The sequence below is a fragment of the Elgaria multicarinata genome, chromosome 1, assembly GCF_023053635.1.
Source record: "Elgaria multicarinata webbii isolate HBS135686 ecotype San Diego chromosome 1, rElgMul1.1.pri, whole genome shotgun sequence".
Lineage (NCBI taxonomy): Eukaryota > Metazoa > Chordata > Lepidosauria > Squamata > Anguidae > Elgaria > Elgaria multicarinata.
Window position 1 is genome coordinate 50,483,057 of NC_086171.1, and position 23,090 is coordinate 50,506,146.

General features: G+C 41.0%; 1 protein-coding gene across 1 annotated transcript in view; it reads left to right on the forward strand.

Annotated features, from left to right (window-relative positions):
• The window catches only part of MYO3A (myosin IIIA), a 112,027-nt gene that overhangs the window by 74,219 nt on the left and 14,718 nt on the right, over positions 1 to 23,090 (forward strand). Inside the window, exons 21-31 of the mRNA XM_063127856.1 lie at positions 273 to 402; positions 3,796 to 3,875; positions 4,011 to 4,052; positions 4,695 to 4,772; positions 8,251 to 8,456; positions 9,802 to 9,913; positions 10,068 to 10,230; positions 11,387 to 11,473; positions 12,249 to 12,369; positions 14,187 to 15,471; positions 16,012 to 16,150. Of these exons, the coding sequence (XP_062983926.1) occupies positions 273 to 402; positions 3,796 to 3,875; positions 4,011 to 4,052; positions 4,695 to 4,772; positions 8,251 to 8,456; positions 9,802 to 9,913; positions 10,068 to 10,230; positions 11,387 to 11,473; positions 12,249 to 12,369; positions 14,187 to 15,471; positions 16,012 to 16,150 (2,443 nt within the window). The remainder of the gene's footprint in view (positions 1 to 272; positions 403 to 3,795; positions 3,876 to 4,010; positions 4,053 to 4,694; positions 4,773 to 8,250; positions 8,457 to 9,801; positions 9,914 to 10,067; positions 10,231 to 11,386; positions 11,474 to 12,248; positions 12,370 to 14,186; positions 15,472 to 16,011; positions 16,151 to 23,090) is intronic.

Here is a 23,090-nt window from a genome sequence, read left to right on the forward strand (position 1 = left end):
TTTAAGGCTTTCACAAGCAATGCAGTTGCTAGAACATAGTATTAAGATTTTGAAGCTGGAAACTTCAAATTGACTCCTTTTTCTAACTCTCTTACAACTTTCTTTTTATTCACTAACAGCTCAGTCATACTCATTTAAAGTTTTTATGGGAGGGGAAGTATATGGTTACAAGAAGAAGAATTTGCTAATGCATAAAAGCAAAAAGCATTTGATAAGCAGTAAACATATGGAAGAAATGTTGTGTAACTTTCACTGCCCTTTTTTAAAAACAGGTTCTTTATAATGCAAGTGGCTTCTTAGCCAAAAACAGAGACACTTTACCAGCCGACATTGTGCTGCTCTTGCGATCCTCAGAAAACTATCTGACTCGACAGCTGGTAATCCACCCTCTTACAAAAACAGGTAATACGTTTTACAGTAGTCCTGCTGGGTTTGTCAGGTCTGGTATGTATTACTGCCTGCCTCCGAGATGACCATTGAATTATTGTCTTTCCCCCTCCCCTTACCTTGGATCTAGAGGGAAGCAAGTATCTGCCATATTATTCTATTTATTTATTTATTACATTTTTATACTGACCAATAGCTGAGGCTCTCTGGGCAGTTCACAAATAAAACCATAAAATACAGCACATCAAACGTAATATAAAGCTTTAAAAGTTAAAAAAAAATACCATACCAAACCAAAATAAGTTACAGCCCAGGGAAAACCTGCGTGTGAAAAGATGTGTTTTCAGGAGATGTTTAAAGACATTTTTCGCCTCCCAAACCTCACGAGGGAGGGTTTTCCAGAGGGTGGGAGATAAAACAGAGAAACCCTGTGGTCGAGGTCCTTCATGGCAACATTTCGTTCGTTTTGGAATGACCATCAAGATGTCTTCTGAAGTTCATAAATGTCGCTTGGGTGTATATAAGAGAAGGCAGTCTGCTAGGTATCCTGGTCCCAAGTTGTTTATGGCCCTATAAGTCAATAACATTACCTTAGACATGGCTCATTAGCTAATAAGCAGCCAGTGCAGGGTTTTTTTAACACAGGTTTTATGTGAGTATAGGTAGGTGTCCCAGTGAGCATAGCCAGCTACAGCTTCCAAACCATGCACATGGGTAACCCGGCACAGAGCATGTTAAAGTTGTCTAATTGTGAGGTTACTGGTGCATAGATGACCGTGGCTAGGCTATCCCTATCCAGGAATTGGGTGTAGTTGGTGTATCAACCGAAGTTGGTAATGGACCCTCCAGGCCACCGAGGCCACCTGGGCCTCCAGTGACAAAAGATGGATCCAGGAGCACCTCCAAACTACGGACCTGCTCCTTTAGAGGGAAATGCAACCCCATCCAGAACAGGCAAACACCCCAGTTATTGACCACCATAGGAAAGGAGTAGCAGAATGAAGGGTATGCGGCTGGTGTGTTGTCCTCATCCCAGAACCGGCGCTGTAGTAGTGCTTTTCAGACGTACTACCCTCAATGAACCCTTTCCATTGCCTCTGCCGTCGCAGCCTTACACATTTCAGAGGACAGGAACAGAGAAAGCAGTCTTATTCTAAGTCAAACCATTGGTGCATTTAGCTCAGTCTACGCCAGCCTTCCCCATCTTGGTGTTTTCCGGATCTGTTGGATTGCTATTCCCATCAGCCCCAGCCAGGATGGCCAATGGTTTGGGATGATGGTTGGGGAAGTCTAGTTTACACTGGTTGGGGAAGTCTAGTTTACACTGACCAGCAGTGGCTCGCCAAGGTTTCAGGTAGCAATTTTTCTCAGCCCTATGTGGAGATGCCGGGAATTGAACCTGGGGACATTTCGCTTGCCAAGCAGATGCTTCACCACTGAGCCACAGCCCTTCTCTGAGGAATGTTCAAGGATGCATACTCATTTAATACTGGATGCTAGAGAGGTATATTAAACCTCCCCACCCCTCTGCTTGAATTGAAAGAGCCCTGTAGAAAAACAGTCCATGAGATCGCCACTTCTTTTTATTAGCCTTATTCATCTGCCTTTAAACTGTTAACATTTTGCTGCCGTCTGAGATGCAGAAATGGAGCAGGTGAAGCATTTCCTAGCATGGTGCAAAAAGCTCTGTTTGCTTAATATCCAGTAAAATAATGTAAGATGGCGACCCTGTGCCCAAACTCCTGTGCAGCTGTATCCTTCAGGGGATATCAGGCCTAGTGATGGGAAAAAAGGGCCTTAACAGAAAGAAGCTGAGCATTCTCTTAGGCCTCAGTTTGCACCCCCTGCTTTCTAAGCATGTTCAATGTGTGATACATTTCTAGAATGCACAAGCAACGTATATTTAGATCAACTTTCTGCTGATCTAAATATAGTATGAAAACCATTTGAAAAATATGATTTGTCTTCAGTGCATAAGGACCTTTGTCAGTTGTTTCAGTATTGCATTTGCCAGTTATTTCAGTAACCAGCCTATAATTAATTTTGCTTTTTCCAAGGGCCCAATTTTAAGATTAATTTATATTTAAATTACATTTTGATGCTACTTCTGGAATAATAATGAGGAAGCTGCTTTATGGAAGGCCCTTGGGTTTAGAATCCTTTTAAGTTAGGGAGCTTTTAAACTCTGGTTCAATTGCTTTATTTTGGTACCTCGAATCCCCCACATATTGAATAGTAACTGGGCTAGGCCCTGCAAGTCCACACTGCACTGAGTGAATTGCAAGGCGTTATGCTCCACACAGAAAAATACTGTGCAAAAGCCTTTTCTACTGTCTCAGGAGACCGCAACAGTTCCCCATTCTTCAGCCTTTCCTTCTGCATGTTGTTTCAGATAACTTTCCTCCATTCAAACTCCAGGAACCCTTTCACTCAAAAGGAGGCCAGTGAATGATTTTATGTGATGGAGAAATTTCATAAAGTTGAGATGTTTTAGAAGTACACTTAAAGAGCAATCCTATGCTCCCTAGACAGCATCTGTGGAGACATAACATTGTTCAGTTTCTGGGATCTGAGGTCAGAGACAGGACTGCAACCTTGAAGCCCAGAAGCAACACTCCCTGCCCTCTCCCCCTTGTAGCCAGCGCAGTTCTCTCCATGCCAGCTATGTCTCCGCACTTAGAAATGAAATGTGGGGAAAGGGGGTGGTCCCAGGAGACTGGGGCCTATGTGTGCCACAGCCCCCTTCCCTCCTACTGCGAAACACCATAGTTAGATGGGCAAAATTGCCCATCTAGCAAAAATGCAGCACGGCCAGAGCATGAAGGCGAGGATTGCCTCCATGCTCTGGTCTCCCTGCAGTGGATCCTCAACAGCCTCCGACTTTGGAGGGTGCCAACTATCTCCATAGGATTGTGCACTTAAGAATGTAAATAGTGATGCTGGCAAGCACGTATATAACATAGGTACACTCACCAGGAATTGATGGTTGGTTGCAATACCAATTACAATGTAAACTTAGTGGCAAACCCTGGGTGGCCACTTGCCTAACTGGGGGCAGTATCCAGTGTTGTCATTCTGCAAACTCAAATAGTGCTAGCAGAGGTCTGCCGAATCTTTCCATTGTGAAAGCAATTGAGCATTACAATTGGGCAATTAGTTGTGCAAGCATGGGTTGCACAAGTGTAATGTAGAACCAGTTATACAACGGGTTGCCCAAGCATAATGCACAACTGCTTATACATCTATGCTTGTGCAATCGTAACTTTAGTTGGATTCTCCTCTTGCGCATTGTTCAAAACCTAGTTTCCACAACCGCAACATCATTTGTGCTAGCAGAAAGACAAAGTTGGATACCGCCCAGGGAAAGTGGCCCTTTTTAGCTGGGTGTTGTTTTTTGTCTTCTCTTAGGTAATTTGGCACACACTAAAAGCAAGAGTGCAATAAACTACCAGACATGGACCCCACAGAAAACAATCAGCCAAATGAAGGTAAGGAACCCATGGCAGCTATCTAACCCACCTATTAAAGTAGACAAAGGGAATATTGTTATTGTTACTAAAAAAGTAAGCAAGTAACCCCTTCCTCGATTTCTCTCCCTCTCTCCTATTTTCTTTTCTGTTTAGCTGGATATCTTTGTGTTGTGCAATTCGTATTCCTTCCGTGAGGTAAAAACCTGCATTTCCCTTCTTTCTGACTATAGTTTTATAACTCCTTCAGGGAAAAACTCAATTAATTCTCGACTGTCACTATCTGTAGCTTTCAGCGCTAAGCATACTTACTTGTAGGTATATTCCATTGAATTCACAAGCGTCTTACTTTCAAGTAAATGTGTTCTAGATTGGTATGTTAATTTGAAAAGAGAAACCACAATGATTCTAATTGTGGAGTTTTGTCAGGCTCTGTTAAAAACAACCATAATAACAGCATCATCATCATTATTATTATTATTATTATTATTATTATTATTATTATTTGTTAAATCCTGCTATTTGCAAAAAAATAGAGAAATCTCGATAAGCCATTTTTCTTTCTGATGTCATCTGTGACAAATATCTGTATGTTCAGTTATCAAACCGTGTCCAGTATGTGTCTGTCTTTGTGTGTGTACAGTGTGATACCGTATTGTAATGTAACTAGTGTAACAATCTCTGACTTCCCTAGTGATTCCTCAATAGCATTTGCAGCTTAGAATGAGTGTGTTTCATTCATTAATTGTGTTCTTTAAAAGGACACTTTGCTGAGCAGGTGGAATAAGCATCAGATGCTGTACAGATAAGAAATCCCATTTTATTTCTTGGTACATATAGAATGAGCTGGAGGATTCTACGCATCATCCGAGAGAAACAACCAATATGAAAACGCAGACTGTTGCTTCATATTTCAGAGTAAGGCCTTAGCTGTTGTTTTTTTAACAAGTTTTATTTATACATTGGTAGTAATCCATTTACTGATTCCTCCGCCCTGCATCTCTCTGAATGCAACTATTCTTCTTCTTAGTCAGGGATAGGCAACATGCCCACGGATGCCAACGTGCCCCAAACGCCTTCCTTGGTACCCACTGATATGCCCTAACTAACCCCCCTCCCCATTTTCATTTTTAAAATGTTTTTATATTTTGTTATTGGCAGCTGGGATCGCTCCAAAGCCAAGTGGGATCGTCTAGCTGCTGCCAACAATTTCCCATGAATGCCTCTGGGCTGGTTACTTATCCTTTGTGAATAGCCATGCCCACCCAGCCATGGCAGCCATTTTATGTTTGTGCCCAGGATAGTTTCTCAAATTTCCAAATGGGCTCAAAAGTTTGCCAACTCCAGTTCTTAGGGATAAAATATTTAACTTAGAATTTGAATGCTTTTAGGGGTCTTTTAAAACTTCTAAAGCAGGGTGGGCAGTCTTTTCTTCTTCTGTTGAGGGTTGCATTCCCTCATGGGTAATCTCTCAAGGGCCAAATGTCAGAAATAGCTGGGGCTGAAGCCAGTGGAGGGCAGGGTCAGAGCCAAAAGTGGATCAGTCATCCCTTTTCTCTTTGTGCCACTCTCTTTTCCCTCTCTTCTGCCACCCCTTTCTCTCTCCCTCACCACCTTCCCAGCAGGTTGCCAGGGAAGAGACAAATAACCTTGCCAAAGGTCTGAACTCATCACACACAGAGGGCTGCATAAAATTAGTCTGAGGGCTGCAGGGTTACTCACCTCTGTTCTAAAGGATGTCGGGCTTGAGGAAAAGACACCCTATTTTAAGGCTACCAAATCTTGGTGCCCTCTGCCTATACAGGTTCAGGTCAATTTAGATGGTAGTAACTGCAGCCACCTTCCTTGATGCTTGTTCTCTCAGCACTGTGCCCTAAAACAATGGTTCTGTTCAGACAACACGCTAAATTATGAGGGATAAGATTTTTGAGTGAAACATTCTGGCTTAGTGTGTCATGCGAACCATTCCTAACCATGGTGTCTACATAACCACAGTTTAAAGATGCTCACTAACCACTTGCTGCAAAAGGGTTAGCAGCCTAACCATGGCTTAGCTGTTGACTGAACTGCCCCATTTTTAATTAAAAGAATGAAAGGATGCTGAGTATGCCATGAGCTGCTCTCAGGCATATGAACATGAGTAGCTGACCGATACTGAGTCAGAGAATTGGCTTCTCTAGCTTTGTATTGTCTCCTCTGACTGCGGAACCTGTCTTTATAAAGTCTCAGGCAGTGGTCTTTCCTGACCTTGCCAGGGATTGAACCTGGGACCTTCTGACAGGCCCAGCTGAGCTAACATCTCCTTAACATTGCAAGATGTAACCGTTTCTGTGTTGGAAATGTCAAATAAACACCATATTCTAGCAAAGGAGAAAGCCATGGGCAGGTGTCTGTGCTCTTTTCAATGGCTACCATGCCCCTGTGTGATATTTCAATCCCAGCCATGCTGACAACTTTCCCTTCCCTCACAAGAGCTAGACTGAAAGCTGTTTACATCCCTGATCAACTAGACAAATTGCACCGCTATACCAGCTTAGCCAGTTGGGAATCAGAGGCTTCACTGCCACAAGCAAAATACAATATTTTTGGTGATGTTGGTTGAACAGACCCTACTTTATATGAATTGCAGAAATCCTTGGGGACAGAAAGAAGTTCAGCTGTGTTTAGTTAATTGTGTTTCACGTTCATAATGTCACTTAAAAGTGTTCCTGCCAAATCTTTGATCGATCACATTGTCCAAGCTAGCTGGAGTTCATTGTTATGTCATTGATAGCATTTTAGTTCTATGGTGCCTCCTGAAAATGTAATTCTTCATTCAAGGCACGCATTAAGATGGTTTTGAAATTTACATTTGAATAATGCACTATCAAGCAGTCTTACATTATTGCTGTTATTTTCCTTTGAGTCGACCTGATGCTTTGCACAATTAGCTTCTCTGTTTTGAATAAGAATCTCCATTAGAGCCACTCTGCAGAACACCTGTCAGAACATCGTTTGATGCCACAACTACCATTAACAATTTCATGCCAATAGGCAATTACATTTCCACCTGCTCATTAATGGTGCGGAATTGGCAGGGGGGACACAATAGGTGTTGTTTTCAATGTATCATTTTAAGCCGTGACAGAATAGCATTGACAATGCTGAACATTAAAGGCCATAATATGATTTATATAGGTCTGAGCATAAGTGTACGCAACCAAGAACCATTTTTTAAAAGTGACCATTTGGGAGCGAACCAAAACACATCACAATGTTCAATAGGAAATGTGGGTTGTACGCTACAAGAACCACTTCCAGGAGGTTGTTAAGAATCGCCACAGCAATTTACAACATTTACCTTTACAAATGTCAGTATCGTTTAAGAAGGCATTTCAGCCTAGGATTTACAACTTTATCTGTCAGAAAACTCAAGAAAATTAATAAGCTCCATCACTCTGAATAAGTAAGAGCTTATAAAATAAGTAAGAGCTTATGAACAACTTATTTGAAGAAGCCTCTTCTAACATTATGTTGTTGTTTGGTAAATTTATATCCTGCATCTTCTACCACTAGGGCTCCCAAGGCAGCAAACCCTTACTTATGGTGTCTAGAATTATCCATAAACTGCAGTTTAAGTCAGTGACTAATAATGGAATTATTTGCCCTTATCATATTGAAATGAACCCCTATATTCAACCTGGAGTCAAACAGAAGGATAATGGGAGGGATACCTAGCAGAAATCGAAGGATCTCATTTTGTATGATTTAAAGAATCTCTCAAATACAATGCCCCTGTATTTTTCTCATGTCTACATACTTTTCAAGGCAAGATACATCACATTACAGAAATGTAAGCAAGAGTTTCCTAGTATTCTAGCATTCCCCAATGTAGAGATTAATAATTTTAATTTCATATACGGACTCCACCAATTCAGAAATCTTGCCAAATCTCCTTTTTGAAAAAATGCTTTCATCCAAATGTAGAGGACATTTTAATTAATATTTTCACCAGCTTTGGTTTTATAATATATTACTAGCTAAAGCTTAGACATTTGCCCCTTTTCATTCTGGTATCGTTTCAGTATTGTCAATGTTAGTGTGTGACAATAAAGAACTATTTTTCCTACTATCAGTAGAACAGGTCACTGCATTCAACATGACTATACAGGAACTAGAGTAGTTTCTACATCCTATATATGGTCTGTGCACACATTTTAAATCAGATGCCTTTTCAAATACCTCCAATATTGTGCAATTTCCAACACAAACTTTAGGCAGGCCCACAATCTCATTAGATCGGTGCAAAAATTCAAATAGATTTGCAATAATACAACATTTTCAAAGGTCTTACTCGCAAGGAAGGAATTATAGATAGATAAAACTTTCAAATGTTTCTTCCTGTATTTCCTTTCAGTACTCACTAATGGATTTATTATCTAAAATGGTGGTTGGCCAACCTCACTTTGTCCGTTGCATTAAGCCAAACAATGATCGACAGGCAAACAAGTATGACAAAGAAAAAGTGCTGGTGCAACTGCGTTACACTGGAATTCTGGAAACGGCCCGGATCCGGAGGCAGGGTTATTCCCATCGTATTCTTTTCGCCAACTTCATTGAGCGGTATGCCCTTTACAAGTGCTGTTTTGGCAGGCCCAGTCCATAACGGACTTTTTCTCCCATTCTCAGTTTGGTACCAAAGTTGGTTCTGTTGCACACAAACATGTGCAACAGAATTTTTCTAAAGTGATTTTTCTATACTGAATTATTGTACATTTGACAAGTGCCAGCTGATTAATATATATTTGACAACTGACTCCACTGAGAAGTATTATATTTTGGGTAATGCAAATGTCTGTCGTATTAGAATTCTATATTTATATCTATATAGATTGCTGTTCTCTGGTGATTTTAAGTGGGTGTCCTTGAGAACATGCCTGTATGATATTGTTAACATTCAATTCTGCTGAAATGGTTTTTTTAAAAAAATATTATTCTGTTGTACGTATTTTACAGTTTTTAAGATTGCAAGAGTCAATTGACCGAAAAACAACAAAATGTTTGGGACATTTTAAGTTTGTATAGATTGCAGTAAAAAACCAATCTGTATATTCAATAAAAGTACCAGTTCAAAAGGCAGCTGAAGCATTGTATGTGTGAATTCTACCTACATCTAAAACTTCCTCTTTGGTCTGGTATGATTAAGCAGCACTGTGGCTCCTTAAAGAGCAATGCATTTTATTACACATTGACCCTGTTCAGATGACACGCTAAGCCACGGTGGTTAAGCACTTTGAGCTAAACATTATGGCTTAGTGTGTCGTGTGAACCATGACTATGCATGTCTTGTGAACTATTCCTAACCATGGCGGCTGCATAACCATGGTTTAAACACGCTCAGTAACCATTTGCTGAAAAGGGTTAGCGGCCTCACCATAGCTTAGCGTGTTGTCTGAACAGGCCCATTTTCTAGATATGCAGTGTTTTTGTTTTGATGTCGAGCATTCAAACCTGTCATTCTTCACCTACGTTCTGAAAGGGTACAGTCCAAAGACGGCTGTACCAAATGGTTTTTCTGAATGTGTAGTTCAGCTTGAATAAATTAAATTCCAATCTTGTACATGTTTAGGCAGAACAAAGACCTACAACTCCCAGCATTCCTGAAATGGTTTGTTTGTTTTTTAATATTATTTGCAGAGTTTTTTTCTGTCTAACATGCATAGGATTGTGCCGTTAAAGACTTGGAAGCTTTGTGGCAATTTTTATCTCAGCTGCTTTTCTGTGCTGCCGTGCCTTTTAGCTTGGTGTCTAAATGTCATGCGTACGAATTCCCGACAGCTGTGACAGCATTACACTTCAATTCGTACAAAAAATCAGATAAAAGTTAACTGATCAGCACTAAATGTTTTATGTAAATGCAGTGCTAAAGGATCGTGAGCTTCTTTATTTCTTTCTCTCTCTCTCTTAGATACTATCTCCTTTGTTACAAATCAAGCGACAACCCCCCTGTAAGCCCTGAAACATGTGCTGCCATCTTGGAAAAAGCCCAGCTTGATAACTGGATCCTGGGGAAAACTAAGGTAGTGTTTTCACATACTGGGCACAATCTACCAGGGGCATCTCCTGCTCAGACTTTTATTTTTAAGTGTGGAAACTCCAATATTGGTGATGTAATCTTCATTCTTCATTCTATAAAATGCATTCTCCCCCCACCCCTTTCTCTTGTTTAAAAAGGTATTTCTCAAGTACTACCATGTGGAGCAGCTAAACTTGATGAGAAAGGAGACAATCAACAGGATTGTTTTGATTCAAGCATATATAAGAGGGTGGCTTGGTTCAAAGAGATACAAAAAGCTAAAGGAGAAAAGAGAAGAAAGTGCAATTAAAATACAATCAGGTAATAGTTTGAATTAATACACGTAATTATGTGCAAATTCAGTTTATGGTGTGTGCGTGTGTGGACATGAAATAAGACAATCAGATGCAAAATAGGAGATGGCTCTGCTGTTTTTATTCTTGGCTTTTTGCTTGGTTATATCTTATAGCATTGTTTTGTTGTCTCGGTTCATTTTATGGTCCTGTAAGCCATCTTGAGCTGGCACTTTGCCTAGCAAGGCGGGATATAGATTGTAATATAAATATAAATAGCTAAAACATAGCCGGTATTAAGAGTCTAATCCGATGAATCTTGAACTTGTGGCATGGGAAATATCACGTGAAGATTCAGCCTGTGGTCAAAGGAGTGGATTACAGATTGATCAGTCACACCTGTCAGGGAAACCTCTTTACACCAATAGGCTGGGGAAGGTCAGGTGATATTTTCAACCCCTTTCAAAAATTCAAAGTCACCAGTATAATAATGTACTCTGCCTAACTCTGCCTTTTCTTTGCCCAGCCTCAACTTTGGAGGATTCATATCTGACACTTGCCTCTTTAAAATGAGTGCTTTACATCAGTTCTCTTTTTATTATGGTTGAAACTATTATCTGGTCATACACTTCTAAAAGGTAGAATTTCCCAACCAACGAATGCCCAGTACTTGACTATTGGCATTGTTTCTGCTAAGACAGATGTTTGGCAATGATGCCCAATAAACCAACACTAATGTAAAATAGGAATGATCCAAGGTGATGAGTCTAATTAAGCGGTCAGCAGAGCAACAACAAGAAGAATTTTTGGTCAACATGATGAGAATCTTCCTACTTGGGCTTAAAGCTATTTATCATGCTTTTAATATAATGAATGGCAATTTGCTCCATTAAGCAGACTTGAAGTTTAGTCCCTATTAAAGTGAGTGGATCTTGCACCAGTGGAATAATTTTAATAATTTGGTCCTGAATTTCTAGCATGGAAAACTATATTTTCTGTTGGGTTGAATGAATTTGTGCTTTCTTGTCATGAGCTTGGAATCCAGCATAAGATCTCATTTATATCTTTTATCCTAAAGGCTATGCCTTCTTTATTGTTTTCCCTCCACTGGGCATGCAGCAGTAGTTTAGCAGGAAAAAATATTGTAACTGCTTACTTACAAAGTTATCACCATTTGTCTTTAGCTTACAGGGGATATGTTATTCGCAAGGAGTACACAAGTGCAAAGAATACATACAAAATGGAAATATGCATTATGAGACTTCAGGCTGGTAAGGATTGATATTTAATTTCCTTAAGCATTTATTGAGGGCACGTCTACACCATGGTTATGCGTGGTTATGTATCTGAATTAGGGGAAAGTCATCAGCAGTTTCTGTTCTTGTTTAATGCAACCATTTATTTATTTATTTATTTATTACATTTTTATACCGTCCAATAGCTGAGGAGCTCCAGATATTTTGAACTACAATTCCCATCATTCCTAACCATGGGCCATACTGGCTGGGGCTGATGGTAGTTGTAGTCCAAGCGATCTGGAAGGCACCAGGTTGGGGAAGGCTGGTTTAATGTGTTACGGCCAGGCCAGAGCCATAAAGAAAATATAGTAATAGTCATTATATTTAAAGAAATATATATTTTTATATGGGGGAGAATATTTATATGGGGAGCAATCCCCATCTCTTGTCTTCCACTGCAAGTTTTGACCACCTCACTCTGCTGCATGTGTAGGCCAAACCAGTGGACCTAGCGGGTGGGACAAACCATTCCAATTCTGTAGAAGGGGGAATGAACACATTTCAGACAAATAAGCAATTACATGAGAGGACCTTCTCATAAAATGGACTCTTCCATTTCAGAGGTTGGATGAATTCTCACCCATGTGGAATCCAACCCATCTGGAATACAGTTCTTGGAAAGAAACCTAAACAGTTATTTGATTGTGTAAACTCACCCTCAGTCCATAATGTGGCTATTTAATACCATTGGTTTATGACAACTATTTAAAAGGTTGTATTCTGTTATTCTTATTGAAATTTATGTCAGTTGCAAGAGGATACTTAATCAGAAAGAAAATTAAAGAAATAAACGATGCAAATAAAGCAGCAGCAACAATTCAGTCTCACTACAGGGGATACAAGAAGAGAAGAAGTTTCAAAAGAAAAAGGTACTGTTTGTTTTGTTATTATGATTGTTCCATTAAATGCCATCTCCTTCAGCCATAAAATATAGCCAGAAAGTAGCAATATATCCTAGACCATGACAAACTGCAGTCTTCCATGCAGACAGGGTGAGAGATAGCTCATCATATTAACCTCCCCATTTTTCCAGTAGACATTTCATGGAAGGTTGTGTGATTTCCATTAAAAGTACTGAAGGCAAATAAATAAAAAAACATAGTTAACTTTTACTCCACATCTGATTTGAAAAAAAAATGGGATTGATGGCTATAAGTCTATATATTGGATTCCTGACTCCATATGGTAGGAAACCAAATATATTTTAAAAGGTCAAGGTTTGTTATTATCCAAATATTAAGAGTTCAACACAGGGAAAAATAGGACCAAGAAAATAGTGTCCTTAGTTAGCCCTCAGCCTGGGGGACAATTCACTGAAGCACATCAGCTGCTGTTACTCCCTGTGGCTTAGAGCTGCAGCCCACAGCTATGCATAGGTTTACTCAGAACTAAGTCCCACTGATTTCAATGGGACTTACCCCTACATGTGGATTAGATTGCAGCCTTTATGTCTCTAGGACAGGGGTGAGTAACTTGTGGCCCTCGAGATATTTTGGCCTACAACTCCCATGGTCCCTCACCACTGGGTATGCTGGAGAGGGTGAGCTGATGGGAGTTGTAATCCAAAACATTTGGGGACCACAAGTTGACCAACCCTCCTCTAGGAAGATGCTTCATTTTCACAACTATCCAGGAGGTTGCAGAATGTATAATTCCTTGTCACCATTCAAAATACTATCCTTTGGCTCACAATGTTCTCAGACTCTGACTGGCATCCAACGTGGCCCTCTGATTGGCTATAAGACACGTATTCTTCCTGGGTCAGGACCACTTCTGGTATTGGCATTCAGATGCCTCAGCCCAACCCTGTCAGCTCTCACAAGACCTTCAAGAAAGCACTGGGTACGGATCTAAGAGAAGGATGAGTTGAATTTTATATAGGGAGAGCATCATAGGGAACTGGTAGGACACAATGTGGAGAAAGGGGATATGTGAGGATGTTGAGAGTTTGTTAAAGGATGGATTCTTGGAGGAGTGTTAATGGATCTGAGAATTCATGGTACTGTCCCAACAACACAGGAGTTGGTAGCTGCAAGTGAGATGGGAAAATTGTCTAGCTATGGTCGAAGACTATCACTAGGTAGAACATGACTGCTCAAACAACAGGGAAGCATTCGCCCACCCCCGCCCACTCCATTCTCCCATCAAAAGCCAATCCTAAAACTCTTCAAACCATTCCAAACAAATAATAATAACTTAAGCAAGTACCCTAGTACAAAATTTAGCTTAGACCCCTTGACTTCAGCTCAACTGCACTGACTTGAGTGATTTATTTATTTATTTATTTATTTGCAACCTTTATATACCGCTCCACATCTAAACAGATTCCAGAGTAGTGAACAATAAGAGATTAAAAAATAAAAAAGATATAAAAATAATAAAACACCGTATTATTCTTTTAAAAAACAGAATGCCAATAAAATCTATGAGTGATTTTGTGAGTAAACAATCTAAACTGGCTGCTCTTAGAGATACTGAAGAATACTGCTATGCAAAAGTATATGACTTCATTTTTCAGATCCTGCTGTAAGCAAAACAAAAACCAAGAAAACCCTTTTCTATTGTTTTCATTTTTTAATTTTTTTTTTATCATATTGACATTTTAATGTATCAGCATTGCCCTGAGGGCTCTTGTAAGGTTACAATATCTGTCTCCTGTAATATCTCCTAAATATGTCTGTTTCAGAGAATCGGTTCTCAAGAAGGAACAAGCTGAGACGGCAGCTAGTCCAAGGGAAGAGGGAAAATGTGGACAAATTCCAAAGGTTGAAGGTGGTGCAGTTGTTGGACAAAACTCTCCTCGTACTGAAGAGGAAGCTGCTGTTGTCCTTCAGAGTAACTACCGGGGTTACAGAGAACGTAAAAAGGTCAAGGAGCAGTGCAAGAAAATGGGAGGTGCAGATGTTGCACAGAGCTCGCCCCCAGAAGCTGAGGGTGGTCCAGCTGCTGTGAAGAAGTCCCTTCCTCATTCAGAAGAGGAAGCTGCTGTTATTCTTCAGAGCACCTTCAGGGGCTACAGAGAACGTAAAAGGGTGAAAGAGCAGTGCAAGACAATGGGAGGTGAAGATATTGCGCAGAGCTCACCTCGAGAGGTGGAGGGTGATGCAGCTGTTTTAGAGAACTCTTCTCCTGCAACTGAAGAGGAAGCTGCAGTTATCCTTCAGAGCAACTACCGGGGCTACAGAGAGCGTAAAAGGATGAAGGAACAGTGTGGCAAGAAAACGGTGGAGCATGCCTCAGCTTCAATGCAACCCCCCCAATTGGCCAAAAACTCTGTTCGAAACACAGTGCCGGAAGTAGAAGCTGGTATGGGCCAAAAAGATACAGCTGCTGCTCTTTCTCTGAATGTTTCCTACCTGGATCAAAAGATACCGGAGGGGAACAAACAGATGCTTTCCCGGGGAGGAAGCTCTTCCGTGAAACAAAAGCCTCCAGAGGAAGACAAAAGGCAGGCCACTTCCAGCCGCTTGTCTAAGAAAGCATCTATCAAAAAAGCAAATGAACTTCACCTGCACAGCCTTCAGGAAAGAAGTAGTACAGATGAGAAAAACCAAGCTCCCTTTGTTCCCTGTGAGAGTCACCTGGAAAGAGGGTCTCTGAAACAGGGCCAGCTAATTCCCAGTGAAAACAAAGCAAGTCTAAGGAAAGGCTCCACAAGAGGCTCTCAGAAACATATTGATGCCAGCAAGCCAGCCTTGTCAGACAAAGAGAAGGCGGCGTTAGTCATCCAGAGTAATTACCGAGGGTACCGGAAACGGGGACAGCTCAGAAAAGAAGGGAAATTACCTTGTGAAAGCCAAGAGAGAGGCCATGGCGAGCTGAAAAGTGGAGGAGGCCACACTCAAACTCCTGGGTCTAAAACAGCAACAAAAGGGAGGCAAAGCTCCGGTGCTCTGGCTGAGGACCCAAAGGAGGTTCTGAAAGATGGGCCAGAGAAGGAAAGGTCTGACCTGGCAGCTTTCTCCAGGCAGGTAAGGAGCTTAGGGAGTAGATGTGCTTCTATTGCTCGCTGCTTATGAAATACGCTGCAAGTGCAGTTTGCATTAAATGATGATCCACTGAAAATGAATCACACAATTTTAGAATTGAAATAAATGCAACAACAACAACATATACACCACCAGCCATAGAAGTTAAAGAACTATGGCAACAGGAAAAGCTCACAATTATTCTGTTAGTCACATCAGTCACTGGCACCACATCAAAAAACTATGCAGAAAACCCTCAGAAACTGAGCCTACGAAAATACATCCACACCAACATCCAGAAAGCAGCCCTACTTAAAACATGCTCAATTGTCAGGAAATTCCTGAATCAGTAAAAGGCAGCATGACCTGGCAAAGCCTGTCATGTCAGTGTAGCATAAGAGTTTCTCAAGGTTCTTAAGATAGCTATGCAAGCAGAATGCCCTGCAGCAAAAGGAATCGGCCTGCATTCTCCTTCCATGCTGGTTTCCCCCCTTTGATTTGACTTTGAACATGGCTTTGTTCTTTCTATGTATTTCCCCCCAGATCTCAAAATTATCAGAGGACTATCTGGTGCTGCAGCAGAAATTGAACGAAATGATTCTGTCACATCAGCTGAGGCCTACGATGCTCTCCAAAGACAAGCAACCAAATGGCCACCTTTCTCCTTGTGTGTGTCAGCCTGGTAAAAAAAAAATCTCCTTATTGAAAGGCAACATTATTTGACTCAGTGGAATGTTCTGCTTCCAGATCCACTGCTTTTGCTGTGGATCTGGGACAGAATTCCTCTGCAGTAGCGAGGGAGTGGATCATAGGGTGTTACACCACAAAAAGAACCAGTGTGGCGTAGTGGCTACAGTGTTGGACTGGGACTCAGGGGATCCAGATTCTAGTCCCTCTTCAGCCATGAAGCTCATTGGGTGACTTTGGGCCTTCTTAACCCTATATGGAGAAGCCAGGGATTGAACCTGGGACCTTTTGCATGAAAGGCCTTCCTCAGGGTTTTTTGCATCCTGAGAATGCGTTTCTCCCTTTTTCTGACCTGTGTCTCCTCCTTTTGTTTTTGTATAATTTTACTGCCATTTAGCATGCAGCACCTTTACATAAATTGAGTAATAAAAATATTGTCATTTCTATTGGAAGTTGAAGTTTACACACTTGTTCTCTTAACTCATGTGGCACAGAGCAGTAAAGCAGCAGTTTCTGCAGCCGAAACTCTCCCCACGGCCTGAGTTCGATCCCAGCGGAAGCTGGTTTCAGGCAGCCGGCTCGGGTCGACTCAGCCTTCCATCCTCCTGAGGTCAGTAAAAGGAGTACCCAGCTAGCTGGGGGAAAGGTAATAATGGCCGGGGAAGGCAACGGCAAACCACCCCGCTATAAGGCCTGCCAAGAAAACGTCAGCGAAAGCTGGCGTCCCTCCAAGAGTCAGTAATGACTCAGTGCTTGCACGAGAGGTTTCTTTCCCTTTCCTTTCTCTTAACTACTCCTAGGTCTCTGTGTTTCTGAAACCAAAACCTATCAAAGCGGATAGTGAATTAAAAGGTTGCCTTCATTATTTTGGCAGGGTCGTTCACCTTAATCAAACTCAGTTTCTCATGCTAATGAGCTGAGATGTTAAGCTGGATTCTGGTAGAATTTTAACTGGGGCCTGCCAGCATGAGTCATCATTCTTAGCTAATGTGGATTAACTGTTCAAAGATGATTTCAGAAAGTACCAAATGCTTCTCTTCACAGAATGCATATGAGATAAGTAAGGAAATAGACAGCTGAGCCTACATTTCCTCTTCTTTTCTTTCATACATGACAGGAAGTGGAAGAAAGGTGCTTAAGTACTTCAAAAACTGAAGGAAAATAGTATGGGATGAATCACTGGTGACATTATTCCTACATGCTTGCAGGTCTGGTGAGCAGGACATCAGCAGTTATAGTAATCTGCTTTACATCTCCCAGTTTGGAGCCACTCAGTGTGGATCCTATGGAGTAGTTGTCTATTGGGGTGAACCTAACGCCCAACCGTCCAACAAAGACACCCCTTGTACAATGTATATATGCATTTATTTATTAATAGTGCTTATAGACTGCTTAATATAATAAAATCTCTAAGTGGTTAACATACATATTAAAAATCGCTATTTATAATCCACTGTTAAAAACAGTTTCGGCTATGATAACAATAAAAGTCAATGCCAAGAACAGAAAGAGGGAGAAGCATACAGTTCATTGCAATTAATTACAAGCCGCAGAAAGCCTTGGTGAACAAGTATGTTTTCAGGATGCATTTGCAGGCTTCGGAGAGCTTGCGGGGAGGGGAGGGGGAAACTGCGAGCCTTTGCTGAGCACTCAGGAGGCTGTGCAAGCAATTCCCTTGGCCACGACATTAGCGTCCCCCTCTCGGCAACAAACAGGGCCCTCTTAATGCAAGTTAATGTCTGATGGGGGGAATGGGGAAAGCAAATTGCCCACCCCAAGTTAGCAGTACCCCTGATTGCCAGCCTGAGGGCCAGGTTACATGTTATACTGAATGTGTAGCCTCAGCTACACATTCAGAAGGTCCCAGATTCGATCCCTGGTATCTGCAGGAAGGGCAGGAAAATATCCTGCCTGAAACCCTGGAGAGCGGCTGCCAGTCAGTGTCTGACAGTACTGGGCTAGATGGACCAAGTGTCTGACTTGGTGTAAGGCAGATTCCTATGTTCCTATTTTCTTATATTTAACCTTTTGAAATGCTATCTTTTAATTTTCTGTATGCATCTAAGGGGGCGTTGTCAGTGGTAATATAATTGGGCAATCTTATGACTTTTTTTTTTTTAAAAAAAGTCCATAGTTGCTTTTCTTTTCTTGAGTAAGGCACAGTTTCGTTGGAATGGAACCAGGAGGAACGATAATAATGTTATCAATAATAATACCTTTCAAACATTCAATCAGTGGCAGAAATAGCATAAAAGCCTGTAGGCTTTCAGTCACAGGCATATTTTCTTGTCAAGTTATAAACCTTCAGAAAGACATTCAGATTTTGAAAGAAGTTTGATTAGCCTATGTTTAGTGAGCTCTTAAAACAAATTAATTCAATGCAGACCTTTTCAGGAGAACAAGATAAATTTGTGAACTTCAGAGGTTGGCATTTCATTTTTTTAAAAAAAAAATGTGCAAAGAAAATGAACAGCACAACCCTGGACATATCTAGTCAGAAGTAAGATCATAGAGTTAAATGGGGCTTATTCCCAGGAAAGTGGGTATAGTAGTGCAGACTTTGTCTATTTTATATTATCAAGAAGATATTTTAACTCACTGTTTACCTCAGAAAACTCAAGCACCAATTCTTAATGTTCTATGGATCTTATAACCAGCTGTAATGAAGATGGCGACCCTGTTCAGACAACACTTTGGGGAATGTGGTTATGGTAACCACATCTCACAGTGGTTAGCACTAACCACACCTAGTGCTGCTACCACAAGCCTGTGGAACCATAGCCCAATCACACCCTAACTACCTCTCCACTGATCTCTTCAGTCCTCCATCTTGTCCGTTCCGCATCCTAGGGTTCCTTGCAGCACGCACGGCCCTGGGCAGCCATTTCCTGGCTGAGGCTGGCAGTCATGTTAAGGCTGTGCCGCCCGCAGGTTATGTAGCAACATGATTATGTAGCAACCATGGTTCAGGAAAACGCCTTACACATGACACGCTAAGCCTTCATGGTTAGCCCAAAATGGTTAATCAGCATGGCTTAGTGTGTCGTCTGAAAGGGGTCCGTATGTAATGCTCCAGTTGTTTTGGCCTACAGTGTTTACACTCCCTCATTTCTTGTATGCTTGCTAGAACTGATGGAAGTTGTAGATCAAAACATCTGTAGGGTCACAAGTGGCCCACTCCTGCTGTAATGGCTGCAATACTGCCAGATCTTGTTGGTCTCCTTATCATGACTGGCTGGAATAGATATGTGGCATTTTACTCTCTAGCTTTGACATTCTCTTGAAAAATCTCTGATCACATGCTGCTTTAGCCATGCTGGGATGTGTTTCTAAGAGGAGAAGGTTTATAAAGAAGGGAGAGATGGTTAAATATTGTTTATTGTTGTGTCCTGGATGTACATAACAAACTGTTTTCTTCTTTCTGTGTGTTTTTAACCAACTGCCACCAAAATCGCTGAGTGCTTTTTTAAAACAGGTTGCCTGAGTCTGTCCTTGGAGTTCTGAAACCAGGGAGGAGTTGGAGTCAGAGTTTGCTTCTATCTCCCATCCTATGTGCAACAGCACAGAAGAGCTGGAACGTCAAAACCTGACCAAGTTCAGCCCAGAATTCCTGCAAGCATCCGCATGTCAACTTTCCATAATTAGCACTTATATCCATAAATAGGAAATGTTCTGGGAAGAAAAGACACTTCTTCTCTTAGGGCTCTATAATGTTGACCCTGAAAAATCTGGCTGCGCAAAATAGCACAATTCATGCTGGATTCACAGATGCCCCTATTGCTTGTGCAAATTAAAGGAGCGTCTGAGGGATCAAATGTGCGTCATTAGTATATCCAACCTCTCCAAAATATATGCTAACTAGATGTGTTCTTACAGATGCAGGCTTTCAGAACCATTTGCCTGGTGTCACCCTTATACTCAACCTTAGCATAAACAAAAGTTTTCAAGTGTTTACCAGGTTTCCTTGAACCCAGCCTGTAAACATGGCACTAGTCACAGTATGAGCCATTTATGTCAACTCAGCATCACTTATCATGGGCATTGACAATCCAGAAATAGAAAGCATTGCAGTGTTCATTTAAGTTCTATCTACACAATAGCTCTCTTCAGGCATTTGCCAAAGATAGCCTTTGCCTCCAGGAATTTATCCAACCCCCTTTTAAAGCCATCCAAATGGGTGGCCATCACTACATCCTGTGGTAGTGAATTCCATAATTTAACTATGCGCTGTGTAAAGAAGTATTTCCTTTTATTTGTCCTGCATCTCCCACCAGTCAGCTTCATGGGATGACCCCGGGTTCTAGTATTTGAGAAAGGGAGAAAAATGTCTCCCTATCCACATTCTCCACACCATGCATAATTTTGTACACTTCTGTCATGTCTCCCCTTAGCCTCCTTTCTTCCAAGCTGAACAATCCCAGTTGATCTAACCTTCCCTCATAGGGGAGATGCTCCAGCTGCTTAATCATTTTAGTTGCCCTTTTCTGCACTTTTTCCAGCTCTATAATATCCTTTTTTAAGTGTGGTGACCAGATCTGTACACAGTATTCTAAGTGTGGTCGCACCATAGATTTGTATAAGGGCAGTTCTATCTTCTTTCTTACTGGGCCTCTGCCTGGTAGTGTAGTGATTATGGTGGATTTTTTAAAAAACCTGTAATGAGAAGTATGGATTATACAGGAACAGTAAATAAAATGACATTCTGACCTTTTCTTCATCAATAAATAAAGAAAATACAATGTTTACCTCCAGCAATGTTTCTGTTTCCTCAGCCCAGCCATCAATCACAGATAAAAAAATACCAACTTGTCTCTAAGTTGAGTGTTAATTAAAAGCCACCACATCATCTTTCCTATCCTTTAGAAAGCAATGATTTTGGAGAGAAGATTTCCCACCGAGTTGCATCATTGTGGTCCCAGTTCCCAATAAAGGCATTAATCAGCGAGTGGCAATGACGGCGGATCCTTTGTTTTCCTTTAAATCAGTTGGCATTTCGATTTCCGTAATTACTGTAATAGTTCAAGTGATAATTGTACACACTTCCTTCAGCTTCACTTGTTCGGTTTGTCATCTTACAGCTGTGATATGGGAATCCAAATATAGTACTTTGTATGCCAAACAGGAATGCTTGTCTGCCTTTAGCTATGAATAGAGCCACATTACTCATTTTTGACAGTCCACAGTGGCTCTAGCGGTTAACTTTTGATTTTGGCTATATTTCCTGTAGATTATTTCTGTTGGCCACCCAAGGTGAAAGTGTAGTATAAAAACTGGCTGATGTGCTATGGCCGAGAATTTAATGTTTTAAATAGTTGCTTTAAGAAAGCAGGGAAGGCTCATGGTGTTGTTATTGTACTCTTTGCTGCACAGGGGCACATCCGTCAGTGCATGGAATTGGTTTAAAGAATAATTTCATATGTACACTCATCACTAGGGTCAGTTTAGGCCCCTCCATCCAGAGCTTCTGTTCACAGTTTGGCGCAAACCACAGTTTTCCATTTCATCTGAATGTGGTTAATCATGGCTTGAACAAAGCATAGTTAACAAGCCAGGATATCAAACCAAAATTTGCTATCCTGGTTTGTTAACTGACTATGACCTTGTTCCGTTGACATCCTACTGGTTAAGCATTTTGAGCTAACTTTATGGTTTACCATGTCGTGTGAACCATGTGAACCATTCCTAATCCTGGTGGCTGGCTACATAACCACAGTTTAAACACGCCCACTAATCATTTGCTGCAAAAGGGTTTGTGGCCTAACCATGCCTTCCTTAGCATGTTATCTGAACCGGCCCTTAGGCTTGTTTAAGACAGTTTCCCATATTCTGATGAAATGGGAAATTGGGGGGGGGGTTAATTTATTTATTTATTTTATTACATATTTATACTTCTTGATAGCTGAGGCTCTCTGGGCAGTGCACAAAACCATTCCAAGCTATGAATGTAAGTTTCAAATTTCTTCTCTTCACCTGAAAAAGAGAGGGGAAGGGGAGTTAGAACACCAAGCCTGAGGCTACTACCATGGCATATTCTTACTACAACAAATAGAGGTTTGTTGTGACATTGAATTCAGCCTTAGCCATTACACACACACACACACACACACACACACACACCTTCAATTTAAGACAATGAAGCAGTTTTAAGTGAGATTCTAATCTGGCTTTGCATATCTGCTTTAAATGGAAGAGTGGTTCATATTTGCTTTCAGTGTAGTAAAATGAATTAATTGTATTGAAATTTCATTGTCTGTTGCAAATTGACTGCACCTTGATTTAGAAAAGCACCATTGTTCTTCAAAAGGCAAAATGTTAAGAGATAATTGTCCATTCATTAAATTAGGAGCCGTCTGCATTCCAGATAAGAAACTAGAACAATAAATGTAATCATTACTCAACCGTATTATAAATTAACATTATTCCTTCTGGTCCTCCAATATATCAGTGACCTTTCCAAGGCTTTATTTATCACACGTAACAAAGAAAAAGTTATACAGCTAATTGTGCCGGTGCTTACACTGATGTATTGCTGATCATTTCTGATTATAAATGCTTGTGCCACTTTCTTAATTAAAATGGTATTAAGGTGGTAATAGAATAGCATTTTCCATACCACCAGGGATGACAAGCTGCTGTGAGCCACCAGAGAGCATATTCTTTCCTTTCCTACCCATATAGGTCAAACCAAGGTGAATACAATAAATAGCTGCCGATGCGTCAAGCCCTTCACATGAGCAGGTTCTTTAACATGTTACATCTTCCTATTGGTAGAGTTGAGCAAAGGGGGCATTTGTCTCAGGCGCAACCCAGGCAAGGTCACAACATGGACCTCAAAGGACATGCAACCGTAGCCTAGGTGGTAAAACCATGTAAGGATCACTTGGCGAGAGAAACAGTTGAAAGAGGTGGGCGTGTTTAGCCTGGAGAAGAGAAGA